Genomic DNA, 15,050 nt, shown 5'->3' with positions numbered 1-15,050 from the left:
AAAAACTGACTTTGAAAAATAAATATGTTATTTTTTTCTTATAAAAGGCTAAATAAAACAAAAATACTGGTGGTAATTTTTGACTGTGTGACTTTACAAATGGCACCCCATAGTCCAGATGCATCAGTACATGGTTTGAGTGGAAATGGTTTCCAAATTCTGATAGCTAAGGATGGAGTACGAGGTCTAAATTGTGTTTTAGACAAAGTTGTCCAAATGTGTTTACCTGCAGAGCACTTTGAATTCCCAACATGTTTCCCCTGACAATTCCATCATATGCAGATAATGAGCGCTAACTTGTGCGTGCTCAGAGTTGTAGTTTAGCCTTGTTTGAACTTTCCGGGGATAACTTTTGATTGGCATTAAKCCAGCAGCTTGAGGGAGGTCCCTGCAGCCTCCCACATACTACTAATCCATGGGAGTTCATGCGTGCGCCTCTGAGTGCATGTGGACGTTTTGAGCTTGACCTGAATCCAGCTACAATGAACACTGTGTAGCACCAACCGAAAAGCTTCTTAGCCAGTGATAGGGTGAGACTGAGCCCACAATAGCCAAGTAATACCACATCAGACTCTGACACACACACACACACACACACACACACACTGATAAAGGGAGAGGATTTAGTGGTTTCATTAAAATCAGATCTGGTTGAGTTGAAGTGAGAGTCAGCGTCTGTGTCTAATCTCACACCTCTTTATTGGAGTCGGTTTCTTGCTCCAAAGCACCGGGCAAATCAGAAACACTCGGCTGTGCGTCCCACACTCCCCACCGGACCATCGTCTGTTTCTCTGTGTGGTCACGGGTCCATCCTCTCCTCTCCCTGTCTGTCAACGTGGCAGCCTCAGTTAAAGGGAGTCTTTCCAGACTGTTTCTGATGCTGSAGATTCCAGCTTTGCTTAATGACTTCGCTGACAGCCAGCGGGTCCAGAGGCAAAGCTGGGTGCTTAGAAGAATCCATAAAGTAGGGAATGAAGATGAGAAAATAACTGAGAAGGGACAAACTCTCTTGGGTTGGGTCTTTCAGTATAATCCTTTACTGCAGAGCCRGTTAAAAAATTAAAGATATATTGAATATGTTAGTTCTATTATAGGTAATACAACACACTTGACTGGCTGGTTTTCCACACTTGATTTCAGGTCTTSTTGGTTTTCTTGTTGTTCTGCTTTGTCAACTTTATTTTGTAGAAACTGATCTTTGTCAGTTTTATTTCTCTGCTCTTTGGTCACACCTGGTCTTGTTTTGTAATTTTTACACCTGTTTTTTGTTCCGTTATATCTCGTTTGTTTAATTAATCCAGGATTTTTTTTTTTGGTTCCTTAGTTTTTTGCTTTTTTTTCTGACTCTTAGTGKTTGCTTTGTTGAACCTGTCTTTGCAGCATCTTTCATTTGATTTTAAAGTTATTCTTCATGGAGTTGTCTCACCAACGCTACATATTGTTTATGTGTGTCTTTAATTTTTCACTTGCGCTGGTTGTATCAGAATTTAAAGTGAGACCCAGTAAGCTTAGTTTATCATAAACTGAAACTCTTAAAAAAATCATGAATCTATTTCTTGCTTTTCTTGGCTAAAATCATAAAATAGTTCTGCTAAAAAGAAGAACTCATTCTTTACAGGCTGATTAAACATTCACTTATTTTACCATAGCTATTTTTCAAATGTTTTAGAGAAATTTGCAGAGAAATAAGCTATTTAGTTATGTAAATGTAGTTATGACTTTATCCCTGTTAAAAAAAACAGGTATAAGGAAGTAATTTGAACTCCAACAGAAGTTAAAYGTTCCAAGTATATCACCATGCCTGTGTGGATGTAAAGATAATGAAGATGTTTTTCTCTTTTATTTTATTTCACACAGGAGAGTGAATTAGACATGTTACAGGTTTTGCAACTTCTAAATAGTTTTTCTTCTTGGGCTTCCTGGGTAAACATGTCAGAWTTTTAGAGCATCTGTAGTTTGAGATGATCTGAAACCAGCTGTTATTTCAGTGCTTGCAGCTTTGACTTTGACCAATAAATCTTTCACTTCATTCGCTGAATTCCTCAGTTTTATATATTTAAGTTTTTAATAACATGTAGAAAAYGTTCTTGATCTTTTATTCTTATTCATTTTTAGACACTACGTTAAAGTTTTAGATGCAGACYATGCTGAAAGCAGGGATGGCTCGTTTTTTGGACTATCTTTTTGAGCTTTATCTCTCAGCCTTGATGATAAAGTTCAGCCTGAAAGCTGAAAAGCGTTCTGTCTGAGCATGTTAATGTTTTAACCACTTCTGTCACTTTCCCTTACATCACCGACCTGCCTGCTTTGGTTTTCACCTCATCACATACCCTTCCCCATTGGAAACTCTTTTTTTTTGCTGTCTCTGTTTTATTTCCTCTCCCCGTCAACTCGAATGTTTCCACATGAGTGACGTGTTGCATGTGTGTCTCTCACAGACAAAGATGAGTGCAGCAAGGACAACGGCGGCTGCCAGCACGAGTGTATCAACACGGTGGGCTCTTACGTTTGTCAGTGTCGCCATGGCTTTGTGCTGCATGAGAACAAACATGACTGTAAGGAAGGTGGGTTTGGCATACATTCACATCCAACACACACACACACACACACACACACACACACACACACACACACACACACACACTGGCACAAAAAACACCACAGTGGATATGGATGTTGATATGTGTTGGTCATAAAGCCACACCTCTTCCATCAGCGTCTTCATGACAACAGACCGGTTCTTTGATGAGGGAAGCATTATTTTACWCACTCTGATACTAAAAGCTGTCTAAGTTTTGGACTATCCTCTCCATTATGCAATCTGTTATTAATTTTCTTAGGACAGTGTTTTCTCCAGTTTAATTATTTTGCATTCAGAATTGTATGTAACCARTATTTTTCTCCATAAATGCTTCCTCTCTGCTTTGATAACACTTTTTAACCATTTGGGTTCATCACATATTTTTTAGTGTTTCTRGTCTTGCGATTTCCCTGGGATTGGACTGCTGAAAACTAATTWGTGACTCTAAATTGCAAGAAAATARACAGATTTTCAGTTGCAGTTTCAGTGAATTCTGAGTGTTTGTGACTAAGTGACCCCTGAGTTGTGTGGCCAGTTTTTGAAAACCTGGGCTTTTTTTTAACATACACAGCTTGTAAAACACTAGTCTAGGCCATGCACAATGCTCACCTTTGTGCCCACCTTGCCAGACACTTCCACGTTAATGATTTAATCTGCTAGAGAACATTTTTAAATGAAAATAGACAAATTTGGACCAGTTTTTGAGTGATTATTATTTATGTTTTAATGGTTTTTAGACATGGACATTCAAAGCTCTTGAATGTATTCTGTAGGAGAGCTTCTGTGCAGGGGTCAAAAATACAGCTACAGATTTTACCAAAACTAATTTGACAATGGTTCAAGATAAGGTCAACATGCCCATGACAAGTCTACCAATTTTGAGAAAAGAAAAAAAAAAGACAAATTTTGCACTTTTTTTTCAAATCCCTGTGGGCCTCTGTGAAATAAGTCAAGAACCTTGCACTCCACACTGAAAGGTTTTGGAGTCTCCCTTGTGAATGCCTACACACCAGCAGTCACAGTGAAATACTACATTTCATTTTGCATGAACACAAAATGCTGCATTAGGGCTCAATGGTTGAGAGAATGGTTACAAATGAGTTCAGCCATCCAAGTTTAAGTAATCCTAATGGCTTGAATAAATCCAGGAAGGGAAGTCCAGTATACTTTTGTTTAAGTACTAAAGCTCGCTGGTCACTATAAATTTACTTACTGGAAGTGGTCCTGTAATGTAAAACCCCCAGTCTACACTGAACCCTTCAGGTTTTATATAAACTGGTCTCTGATGACACACTTAACAAGGACTTTCCTTTAAGAGCCCGGAACTCATTCTAAAGAACATCAGACCATTGTTATACTGGATTTGTTTCAGAGGACGAGATTCGGTGTCGCTGACTTGCGACTCGATCTGTACTTTTCTCAAATAATGAGTTACAGAGCAGTACAGAGGTGTTCTTTGGAGCTCTGCAGGATTTGAGGCTCTGCTTGGACTTGTATCAAAAAAGTCCAGCTTTACTCACACACGTCTGAAAGGTTCACTCTAAGTGATTTCATTACAGCAAAAAAAAAAAAAGTTAAATTTGTAATGTTAAAAATCAGAAATAGGCTTAAATTAGTTTTGAGTAAAATTGTTCATATTTTTTTATTTCTAGATTTCAGTCTGGGCTGACTGGTGTTTTGGTTTACGCAACACACAGTTCAAGTCTACAACCTGGATTTGAGGCTAACCGAAGATAATTTAGTGCATTTAAGAGCTTTTTGGACATTCCCACATGCATACAAACACACAACTGTTGAAATGCAATATTAAACGGAGCTCTTTGAAGTTGAACTTTTGCACATGCACACAGACTCAAACACCACATGCACACCTCGCTGGGCTCCCTGTGTTGCTCATAAAATGACTCACATTTCAAACATCTGGGAGCTTTATGCATGCATACAAACCACTGTCCCCTCGTGTGTTTGTGTGTGTTCATGTGTTTCATGAGACCAGCTTGACCCAGTAATCCTTGCAGAGTCATGAAACCCCACATTCCCACGACAAGGCTTCATTATAGTCGTGTATGTGGTTATAAACAGTATATAAACAGGTAAGCTGCTGATACTGTAACACTGAAAGTTTGCTGCAGTGTCAGCCAACAAATCACCAGAACTGCTGCAGCTTCACATGAATAACTTTTGTTGCTTTGTAAAACTGCCAAAACGGAAAAAGTTTTGTGATTGCAAGTGTAGAACACGACATCCGTGATCGCTTTTTATGTCCTTGTTTGCCGGAGGTTGACGTGTTTGAGAAATGAAAGCAGTCACAGACAGTCAGCCGCTGGTCTTGAGCGGGTCTTCTGCCTTCCTACAAACCCACAACATTCATGTAACTCACAACATATGCTCCCAGATGCCACACATGACTGTGACGGCTGCCTTTGATATCCTTTTTGGAGCTTTTTAACTGAAGCAGCTGAGACTCTTATTTCAAATAGAGCTAAGCAGCCGTCAACATGCCGCAGTCAGCAGATTTTATGTTTTGATAAAGTAAATATTTCCTACATTTCCTGCTTACTTTTTTCCCTTCAGTTATATCTGTTGTGTTGTAAGTCATCTACGGATGCTGCAAATCGCAGCATTTAGCTCTTATGTGATGTTTCTAGAATGTTTCTGGCTTAAAGCCAATAGAAAGAAGCGACATGTATCAGAAGGAGAGCTAACTGCTGAGTAACTAAGATCGTAATGCAACTGTGAAGTTAAGATGATTTTATTTTTTTAGATTTTTATTTATTGAAGGAGCAAAATTAGACTTCCAGCACCAAATTTTCACATTGAACCTAACCTTTTGTAGGGGTTTTGGGTATATTCTAAAATGGATAATTTGTGAATTATTTAAATATGCAAATTATCTTACCTCGAGGCACCACGCTCTTAATTTGATCAAAAATTAACCCAGGAAAGAGACGAAAACCTGTAACTTTTTTGTAATCAGTCTCACAATAAATGTACCCAAAATTGTTTGATGAGTCCTTGTCCTTATCAGAACCAATAATACTTTATCAAGACACAAAAGTGACATTAACTTACGTTGGCATGTTCTCCACGGGCCATTTATTTACAGATTAAATGTATTTACAGCTATGGTGAGTAATGAGTGATGACATGTTGAACCAGGTAAAACTGACAGAGTTTGCACTCACAAGTGAATAAACAAACAAACAAATAAATAAATAAAATAAACACTGAGAGATGAGTTTGAGGCTTGGAATGAGGTGAGGTGAGTTTTGCTTTTAGCTGGTTTTTAACCAAGGGGGTCCTAGTTAAATTAGGGAGAAAAATCGTTTAGTTTATCAAATCTCATACAAAGATAAGAATCAAATTATGTCTGAGCACCTGTTTGTCACCAGGACAAAAATTCCCTTTTACCCTTTTGTTCTGCTGATTGCGGTACCAGAAGTAGTCGTCGGCTGACCGAAGGATCTCAGGTGATGTTCCCCTAAGAACTGCTTCAGTGTAGTGTCCGGTCGGACACTCAGGGTGTCTGTTCAGCTGCTGGCCCTTCAGTCAGAAAGGTGGGTGGTGAGCTGGTGACAACGGGGTCTGGTCCTCCCAGGCGGCTGCAAGACTTCTTAATTTGATTTCAACTTTGTACAGAACAACGAACTAAAAACGACGCATGAATTACAATTAGCTTATTCAACTTATATAAGATCAAACTCAGATGTTGAATCGATAGTAAACGGTAGCTGTTCATTCAACCAGCAGGAGATGCAGAAGGGCCACCATCCTGCCCAGCCCATGGGGAGGGGCTGGCAGGCAGGGCCTCTGCTGAGCTTCTGGAAAACTGTTTCTGGCTTCTGATGTTGAAAAACTCTCTTTCTCTGTCTTCTTCTTCTGTCCTTGTCTTCTACTTTGTCTTCTAAGAGATTGAGAGTGCGCTAAGCTTTTTAAAACCTCTTATGGGCGGAGTCAAGGTTTTAGTTCGCCAATAAAAATGTTACACCTTATACAGGAAAAGTTTTTTAACAAATCAAATCTGTTTTGGAGGGAAAACTTTACTTCAGGACAAAGAAAARGGGAGTGTTTTAGTTTAATTATCTTGCATCTAATTAAAGGGAGAGACATCTGCTTGCCTCAGTAAAATAAGAGTGTCACACTTAATTATTAAAGATTCAAGTCCTAAGTTTCTAAGGATTAAATCATGGAATAAAACACACATCTTCTTCAGGAAAACATTTCATCAAAACAATTAACACCACAATACACACAGCTATTGAATAGTTAACTAAGCAAAACTTAGGCCACGTTCACACTGCAGGCAAATCCGACCCAAATCCGATTTTTTTGACCCATCTGACTCATATCCGATTTTTTTATGACAGTCTGAACGCAACAAATCCGATTTTTTCAAATCCGACCCAGGCCGTTTCAGTATGTGGTTTAGTTGAGGCTTTTAGCTGTAACTTCAGTTAGAACAAAAGGTCAGAACAAGGGGTCACGTCTGGTAGAATATTCTGGAAAAGATTACATCATCAGTGGTCCACAAAAACACTTTGTGAGTGTGTATGGGAGGTGTTGAATTTCTGGCAAACATAACTTGGTATAAAAGGTTATGGTTTTCTAACTGCGTCAGTTCAGTTTGCAAGGTCTGATCTGTCGGTTGAAGCTCGTTACTGAACTCAACAGTTTTAAATCGGATACATATCTGATGTTTTCAAAGTGACTGCAGTGTGAACGCTCATGTCACATTCATCTGACTTTTTCATCAGGAGGAGGGGCTGAAGGATCGATAAAACACTAACCTCAAGTCTCACTGTTTAAATCTGTAGCTCCGTGTGTTTACAGCTCCAAAACACAAGTCCAGTTGCTTCATCTTTTTACTTTTAATTTTCCACGTAGATAGTATGATAATAACGATGCACAGCCTGGGTCGCGGAGAGTATCGATCCTAAAGTTAGCTACTCGGTCGATACTTTTTTCCAGCTCGTAGTTTCGTTCAAAAAAAAAGCTTCACTGGAGCATCCCGGTCAGAGGAAGCTTCAGATATWYACWSWRSYWAARMARSAKGTCAGATAATTATTTAATCGGCTCTGATTAAACAACAACTTCAGATTCGATGCGCAAAATGTAGCATCCATGCTAGCTCTGTAAACAAACAAGCCGGCTGATGAGACGTCRCGTCTTTTACTGCGCATGCGTGTCACATCAGTGCTGTGTAGCGTTCACACAAGGGTCTGATGCAGGTCACATTTAAAATGTAATGTGAACGTTCACACAAAAAGATTGGATTTTTTCAAAAAATCGGAACTGAGCATTAAGACCTGCAGTGTGAACGTAGCCTTAGTAGATCCTTTATGGTCTTTTTAGTTCTTTCTGTAAGAAAAATGGTTTAGATGACATTCTTTGCAATAAGACAGAAAACATTAGATACACATTCCTTTATCTTTTCTCCTTTTTTCACATTTAATGAAGAATGTAGGTCCTTTGTTCTCAGTCACTGAAGAGTCTAGTTAAAGGCATTTATGATCCCTTTGAAGAGGAACCAACAGACAGTCCCGTGCTTATTGGGGGATGGAAGCAACAGAACTTGTGGGGTTCGGAACAGGAATGTGGCAATTCTTATCTATTAAAAGTAAGGCGTCAGGACGTCTGGTGGGGGTTTGCATGAGAGATGTTAATTCAAGCCACAAAGGAAGTTCCATGCAAAAATCTTTAGAAATAGTCTGAAGTCAAAGTGGGGTTTTTCTTCCTTCCTGAGCCGTTTTCATAGGAGCAAGTGAAATCTAATCAGAAATTATTATTTATACAGAATGCAGGAAAATGCTACACTTTCAACAACTGAACTAAGCAGAATTTTTGTTTTTCTGATAAAAAATATTCAAATTATTGAAGGAAATCAGGTCAGATCATAAAGATAACAAAGAATAATAACTTTAGATGTTTTCTTCAGATTTTTAGGGTGTCAGAATATTAAAAAGCATAATTTCTCAGCTTCTTCTGGCCCTCCAAGTACACAGGTGTACCAAAATGTCCATATTTTAAAAACCAAATATTAACACAAAGATAGAAGCTCTAAAATTAGTATAACCCTAAGATTTTGTTTAGAATCATATTCAAGCCTGCAGATGCTGAAGAAATGAAAGATACAAACAATCTGATGTTTTACTCCAACATCTTGCAAGCTTCATTATCAGATTGCTTGCCAAATATTTTAACAATTTGTAATACTGTTTTTAGCACTTAACCTTCAATGATCATCTTCACTTTTTTTAATTAGGACAAACCAACTATTACATTTAATGCAGCATTTAGACATCAGAGATCTTTTTATGCTGCATCAAGATTTTTGGTGCTCCAGAATGAAACAATATTGTTTTATAATGCTGCTGCAAAATATATCATGCAGGAATATAGTATAATAAATACTGGATTTTCTTTTGATGAAAAATAATCATTGTTCTGACTTAAACACTACTTTATCAAGCTTCAAAGTATGTGAGTCAGACCAGCAAAACCATTTTTAGTACAATTTTTAAACAATTAATAGGCCTGTATATGTATGTTTTTTTAGTTTATCTGTTTTTGTTTATTAGTATTTTGGTTTAGTCTTCTGGTTTTTCAGTGTAATCTGTAATAATACAGAAGTGTAAAGCGGTGCAGAAGTCCGGCGCATGTGTGCACACTTTTCCAGTGAAAGCCCCTCTGAACTTGTGAACAGAACGTGCTTCTTTGAAATCCTCTCCGTCTCCTTTGGTTCTCTTGTTTCTCTCCTTCCTGTTTCCTTTCCATTTCCTCTGACCTTTTCCTGTACAGCCACGGTTTTCACTTCCTTCCTATATGTGTGTGTGTGCTTTTGTGTTTCAGCTGAATGTGAGCATAAGATCCACAGCCCCAGTGGGACCTTGAGCAGCCCCAACTGGCCTGACAAGTATCCCAGCCGGAAGGAGTGCACCTGGGACATCACTGCCGTGCCGGGACACAGGGTTAAGATTGTAAGTGAGCGATCAAGCGAAGCGACTGCCTGCGTTTGTGTGAACTTTGAATGTAAAACCTTCAAGCTGCTCTTCCTTGTTTTTACGTAAAGATTTGTCTTTTCGTGTTCCATTTCTGAAACTCAAATGTGAACACAGGAGACATGGCATGTTTGGATATTTGGGTTAACTGCAAGCGTGTTCTCATGTGTTAATAAGAGGGCTTGTGCAACAACCATCTGTGTCCTTGCATCTGTGTGTGTGTTACACACAGTTTTCTGATCTGCTGCACTTTTATGCATTGACGAAGAGACTTCCTTTCTGCTTTATAAGTAAGGGATTCTCTAACTTCCTGGTGCTCAGTTCTGCTTCTGTTGGATCAACTCAGTTTTATATGTTTTGTTTCGAGAGAATATTGTGACATGCGCATTATATTAATGAGATTTAAGGCTAAAGAAGTCATTGTCAGAAGCTGAAGTGGATGGACTCTATAAAAAAAAGACCTCACAGAGGTATAAAGGCAAGGGAGATGATGGTTAATTAGATCAGACAGATGGTGTTTGGCTTTGAGGCAAAAAGAAACGAAAGTTTGCACGCTCGTGTGATGCAGAGATACAAAAAATTACACTTCTAAATACTTAAAGGCTATAAATAATTGGAATTTAATTTACCGGTATGCTAATTTTTTTTCATCATAATCACAAATTTATCAGAGTCAGTGTGGAAATATGTGATCACTAAGCTTAGATCAGAAAAAGGTTACTGAGAGAAGTCTTGGGAAAATAGAAAGAAGTCAATAAATGTTAGGAGGTATGTAAGGGAGAAAAATGCTCTTATCATTTATATAAAACATTTAGACCGAGTCTTTTTCTTTTTTATGACAAGTGCAGACAATCAAAAATCAATTCTCTAATAAAAAAAATTACAAAGTAGAAGTTTAGGGTTAATTATTAACTGCAAGTTGACCAGAAGTATGCTTGTTTCTTATTTTTCTTCCTTTTTTTTATTGTGATTTAAATGACCAGAAATTAAGTAAATTATTTGGCTGACGTTTTGCTAGATGCTCCTGCACATGTTAGGTTTGAGTTGTAGTCCAGAACTAGCAAAGATGTAAAACAAAAGATGTGCAGTCACACAAACTGACGACCTTCTCAAAGAGTTGAGAGTTGGTTTTCTTTCCCCACTGCTTTATAATGTAAACTTGTCCAAAAGTAGCATACATTCACAATGAATTGTTCTATTTTGACTTTTTAAAATTTGAGTTTTATGTTTCACATAAGAATCGGTTAAGTTAAACTTACAGGAAGTGTTAAACTGAGGTGTCCTCACAAAGATGCGAGTGTTTATGTGTGTGTGAAATGACATCACAGGACTGATTTAACACCAGATATCTGATGATAGAAGTGAGGGGTCATTCTGTTGCCGTTCATGTTTAACACCAACGTCTTCTAGCTGCAGTAAGCAACTCAACTCATCCAATATGCAGAAACATCTGGAAACCATCACAACCATATAATCACTTTCCCCTCGTTATAACGACATCATCACACCAGCCTTTCTTCTCCCACCGGCTGCTTGTTCAAGAAGGTCTCAGTGGCGTTCGTGATGATGTGATGCTAACAATCAGAGAGCTGATAGGCCTGCAAGGTGTTTGGACGCAACTCACGTTCGTTTGACTGGTGATACTGTGATATGTTGCAATTGAAAGTCAGTAAACAGTACACAATCTGGCAGCAAAGATAGTCAGAAGTACAAATCTAAAGTAAATAAAATAAAAAATAACTTATTCTCAATTTTTATATCCTGTGAGCTCAAGAGTTTTAAAATGACACCTATTATGCCTCTTGTCTTCCACAAACTAGATGGATTTCCTTATTTCCTATGACATGTTTGTGACACATTTTAACCAAAATCTATTACAAAAAAAACAAAACACACATAAATTAAAGCATTCCTTGTGATAAAGCTCAAAACTTATGATGTTTTTTATTTTGTACACGAGATCTTTGTTAGCTCTTTGAGTGCGTGTTGGCACTCATTTTCAGTTCAATATTAAGTTGCAACCATTTTAGGGTTTGCAAAAGCTGATAAGTAGTGGGGAGCCCTGAGTGGGGTTCACTCGTTTGCAAATGTTTATCAGTCAGAGACACGAGATAAATGTGTTTGAAGACATAATTTAACAAAACGATGCAACAAACACTCTTTATGAATCCTAATCCTATTTTCTTTGAGTATGCTTTGCTTGAGCATCTCCCAAATTTAGATCAACTTTAAGACAAGGCAGACCTTAGGGTACCCCCATTTTTCTTTAAGTGAATTATTGCTACAGCTTGCTCTGGTTTTACAAGGTCCATAAGATTAAAACAAAAAAAAAAAACATACGTTCAAAAGGCACCTCCACCAAAAATAAATAAATAAATAATGTCTTATAATTCTGAATTGTCTGAAAACTCATCAAGCTTCACCTCTGCAGGCCTTCAACGAGTTTGAGATCGAGCAGCATCAGGAGTGTGCGTACGACCACCTGGAGGCCTTCGACGGGGACAGCGACACAGCAGCCATCTTGAGCCGACTGTGCGGCAGTAAGATCCCAGAGCCTCTGGTCTCCACGGGGAACAAGATGTACCTCCGCTTCATTTCTGACGCCTCCGTACAACGAAAGGGTTTCCAAGCTTCGCATTCCACAGGTCTGTACCCATGTAGAAACACACGTCAACATTTGCTCATTTAAATCTGCATCACTGTGTGAGTCTGTGGGTTTAAGATAAAGCATTCATCACTCAGTGACCAATTTAAAGTTCCCGCGTTCAGATATTTTTAAGGGTAACATCTCCCTCTAGTGGTTCATTACAGTTAGTGCATGATGAAAATAAGTCAAGAAATTGGTTCATTATGTCAGCAAATCCTAATAATTCTTGAGACTTTTGTACCAATTTGCACATCACAGTAATTTTATTTATTTTCTTTTTAAGAGTGTGGAGGTCGTCTGAAAGCAGAAGCCCGTCAGAAAAACCTTTACTCCCATGCCCAGTTTGGAGATAATAATTACCCGGGTCACACGGACTGCGAGTGGCTGCTGACCACTGAACAGGGCTATGGCATTGAGCTCAGCTTCGTAACGTTTGAGGTGGAGGAAGAAGCCGACTGCGGTTATGACTACATCGAGCTGTATAATGGATACGACGCAAACTCACACCGGCTGGGTCGCTTCTGTGGCTCTGGGGTAAGTAAGTGGTCGTGTGTGGAGTTAATGGGATTTCTTTCAAGGACAGATATACAGATGTGTTGCAACACTCTAACCCTTCAACCTCTTTTACCATTTTGACTATTTGTTACTATTTATTTGTTATTTTCAATAGAAATCCAGCTGTTCTGTGAAGGCCTCAGGGTTTGTTATTGAACATCAGTGATCAAGCATCATAAAACCAAGGAACATGCCAGGTTAGGGGTAAAGCTGTTAAGCAGTTCAAAGCAGGCTGAATTTATAAAACAGTACCCCAAAGCTTTGAACAATTCACAGAAAAGTGTTCAATCAGTCATCTAAAAATAGAGTTTGGTATGACTGAAAACCTACCAAGACACAACAGTCTGCCTAAACAAGGAGAGCATTTATCTGAGAAGCCCAAGGGAACTCTGAAAGAGCTGCAGAGATACAATTCAGGTGTTTGTCCAGAGGACAACTATTAGTTGTTAACTCCACAAATTTTGTCATTATGGAAAAGTGGCAAATAGAAAAATTGTCCAATTTGCAGTTTGCCAAAAGCCGTGCAGGAGAAACAGCAAACGTGGAAGAAGGTGATCTGATCAGATAAGACCAAAATAGAACTTTATACAAAATGTTATGTGTTGACTCCGAACACACCTCCACTGCTGTCAAACACGGTGGTGGCAGCATCATGCTGTGGGGATGCATTTCTTCAGCTGAGATAGGCCCGTTTATCAGAGCAGATGAGAAGATAGATGGACCTAAAACGATCCTGGAAGAAAACACATTAAAAGCTGCAAAACACTTGAGCTCAGAGCAGAGGTTCACCTTCCTGCAGGACGACGACCGGAAACATCCAGTCAGAGCTGCAGTGGGATGGTTTAATCCCACCTTTTTTTTAAATTCTTGCACAATTTTTTATATTATTTTTTTATTATTATTATTAGTCGTATCATTGCTAGTCAGTGTTAATTTCATTTTTTGTGCATTGTCCATAGTTTGTAAAGTAACTAGCATGTGAACCTCTGTACTGATGCTGCTGTGACACCTGAATTTTCCCTCAGCGGGACGAATTTTCCCTCAGCGGGACAATAAAAGGCTATTCTATTCTATTCTATTCTATTCTATTCTATTCTATTCTATTCTAATCAAAACATTTAAGTTTTGAAGTTTGTGGTTGTGATGTGACAAAATGTGGACAAGTTCAAGAGGTAATTTCTCAAGGCTAGTCTACAAGTTTTCTCATTTATGTTAGAAAATCATTTACAGACTAAAATAAATAGTAGCTTAGAAACAATATTTAAAATCTATTAAAATGCATTAACAAGATTGTGATTTTTCTCTTTTAACTACAGCGGAAAAACTTAGTGTTGAACCTAAAATTGCATGCATTTAATGAAAAAAATAGAAGCTCGCATTTTTGATTAGAAAGAGGTTACACAATGTAAAATCACCAGTTTAATCTGTAAAAATGTATATGTTTCTTTGTGTTCCCATCCTCAGCCCAGAGAGGGGATTTATTCGCCAAGAGACACTCTGCTGATCCGGTTCCACAGCGACGACACCATCAGTAAGAAGGGCTTCCACATTCGATACATAAGCACCAAGTTCCAGGAAAACCTTCACTCCAGGAAGTGACTTTAGACTCCGTCCTCTGTGCAGCCTCGGCCACCTGATGCCACCGCGGCTACAGGAAAATCACAGATTGTCTCTTCTTCTTTGACCCACAAACAGATGAGGACAAGTGTCCACCCAGACTCCAGAGGATGACAATTTAAACATTTGTCTCCAAAAGTGACACTGCTCTTTAAGATGAGCCATCGACAGATGTGGGAGGAACTCACCTGAACACTGCATGCATGGTTTCAGGACGGACCTGACAACACGTTTTGTGCAGAGAGGAAGGAGGTCTGGACTGGAGAGATCCACGAACAGTTCATGGTTGCACAAACACAATACTACAAGCACACACACAGACTAGAGTCACTCCGAATCATTAACTCTGGATCCTACAGAAATTAAAAACTCACGTAACAGGGAGTTTTTGGTGACTCGATGTTTGAACTGTGCGACTTCCTGTCATCCGACGGCTGCTTCACATTTACAGCAACTCGAAAAGAAACTGCTGACGAGACGTTTTATTGCCTTTGACGTTTGAGACCTGGCCTCTTCAGCCCAGCTCAGAACAGCTGCAGAAGATTTGTTTCCTTTATATTGTGAAATTTAAAGTGTTTACTGTATATGTGAGGGTGTGTGTGTGTATGTGTGTGTGTGTTTGTTTGTATGTGTGTGTGTGTGTGTGTGTGTG

At 38.7% G+C, this 15,050-nt stretch overlaps 1 protein-coding gene across 1 annotated transcript in view; it reads left to right on the top strand.

Moving 5' to 3' along the window:
• The window catches only part of tll1 (tolloid-like 1), a gene marked incomplete in the record, with an annotated part of 57,723 nt that extends 42,685 nt beyond the window's left edge, over positions 1-15,038 (top strand). The window contains 5 exon segments of the mRNA XM_014020209.1: positions 2,439-2,564; positions 9,431-9,558; positions 12,011-12,224; positions 12,510-12,760; positions 14,246-15,038. Coding sequence (XP_013875663.1) covers positions 2,439-2,564; positions 9,431-9,558; positions 12,011-12,224; positions 12,510-12,760; positions 14,246-14,380 — 854 coding nt within the window.
• Positions 15,039-15,050: the final 12 nt, after the last annotated feature.

The sequence above is a fragment of the Austrofundulus limnaeus genome, unplaced genomic scaffold, assembly GCF_001266775.1.
Source record: "Austrofundulus limnaeus strain Quisiro unplaced genomic scaffold, Austrofundulus_limnaeus-1.0 Scaffold244, whole genome shotgun sequence".
Classification (NCBI taxonomy): domain Eukaryota; kingdom Metazoa; phylum Chordata; class Actinopteri; order Cyprinodontiformes; family Rivulidae; genus Austrofundulus; species Austrofundulus limnaeus.
This window is presented reverse-complemented; position numbering and strand designations above follow the sequence as displayed.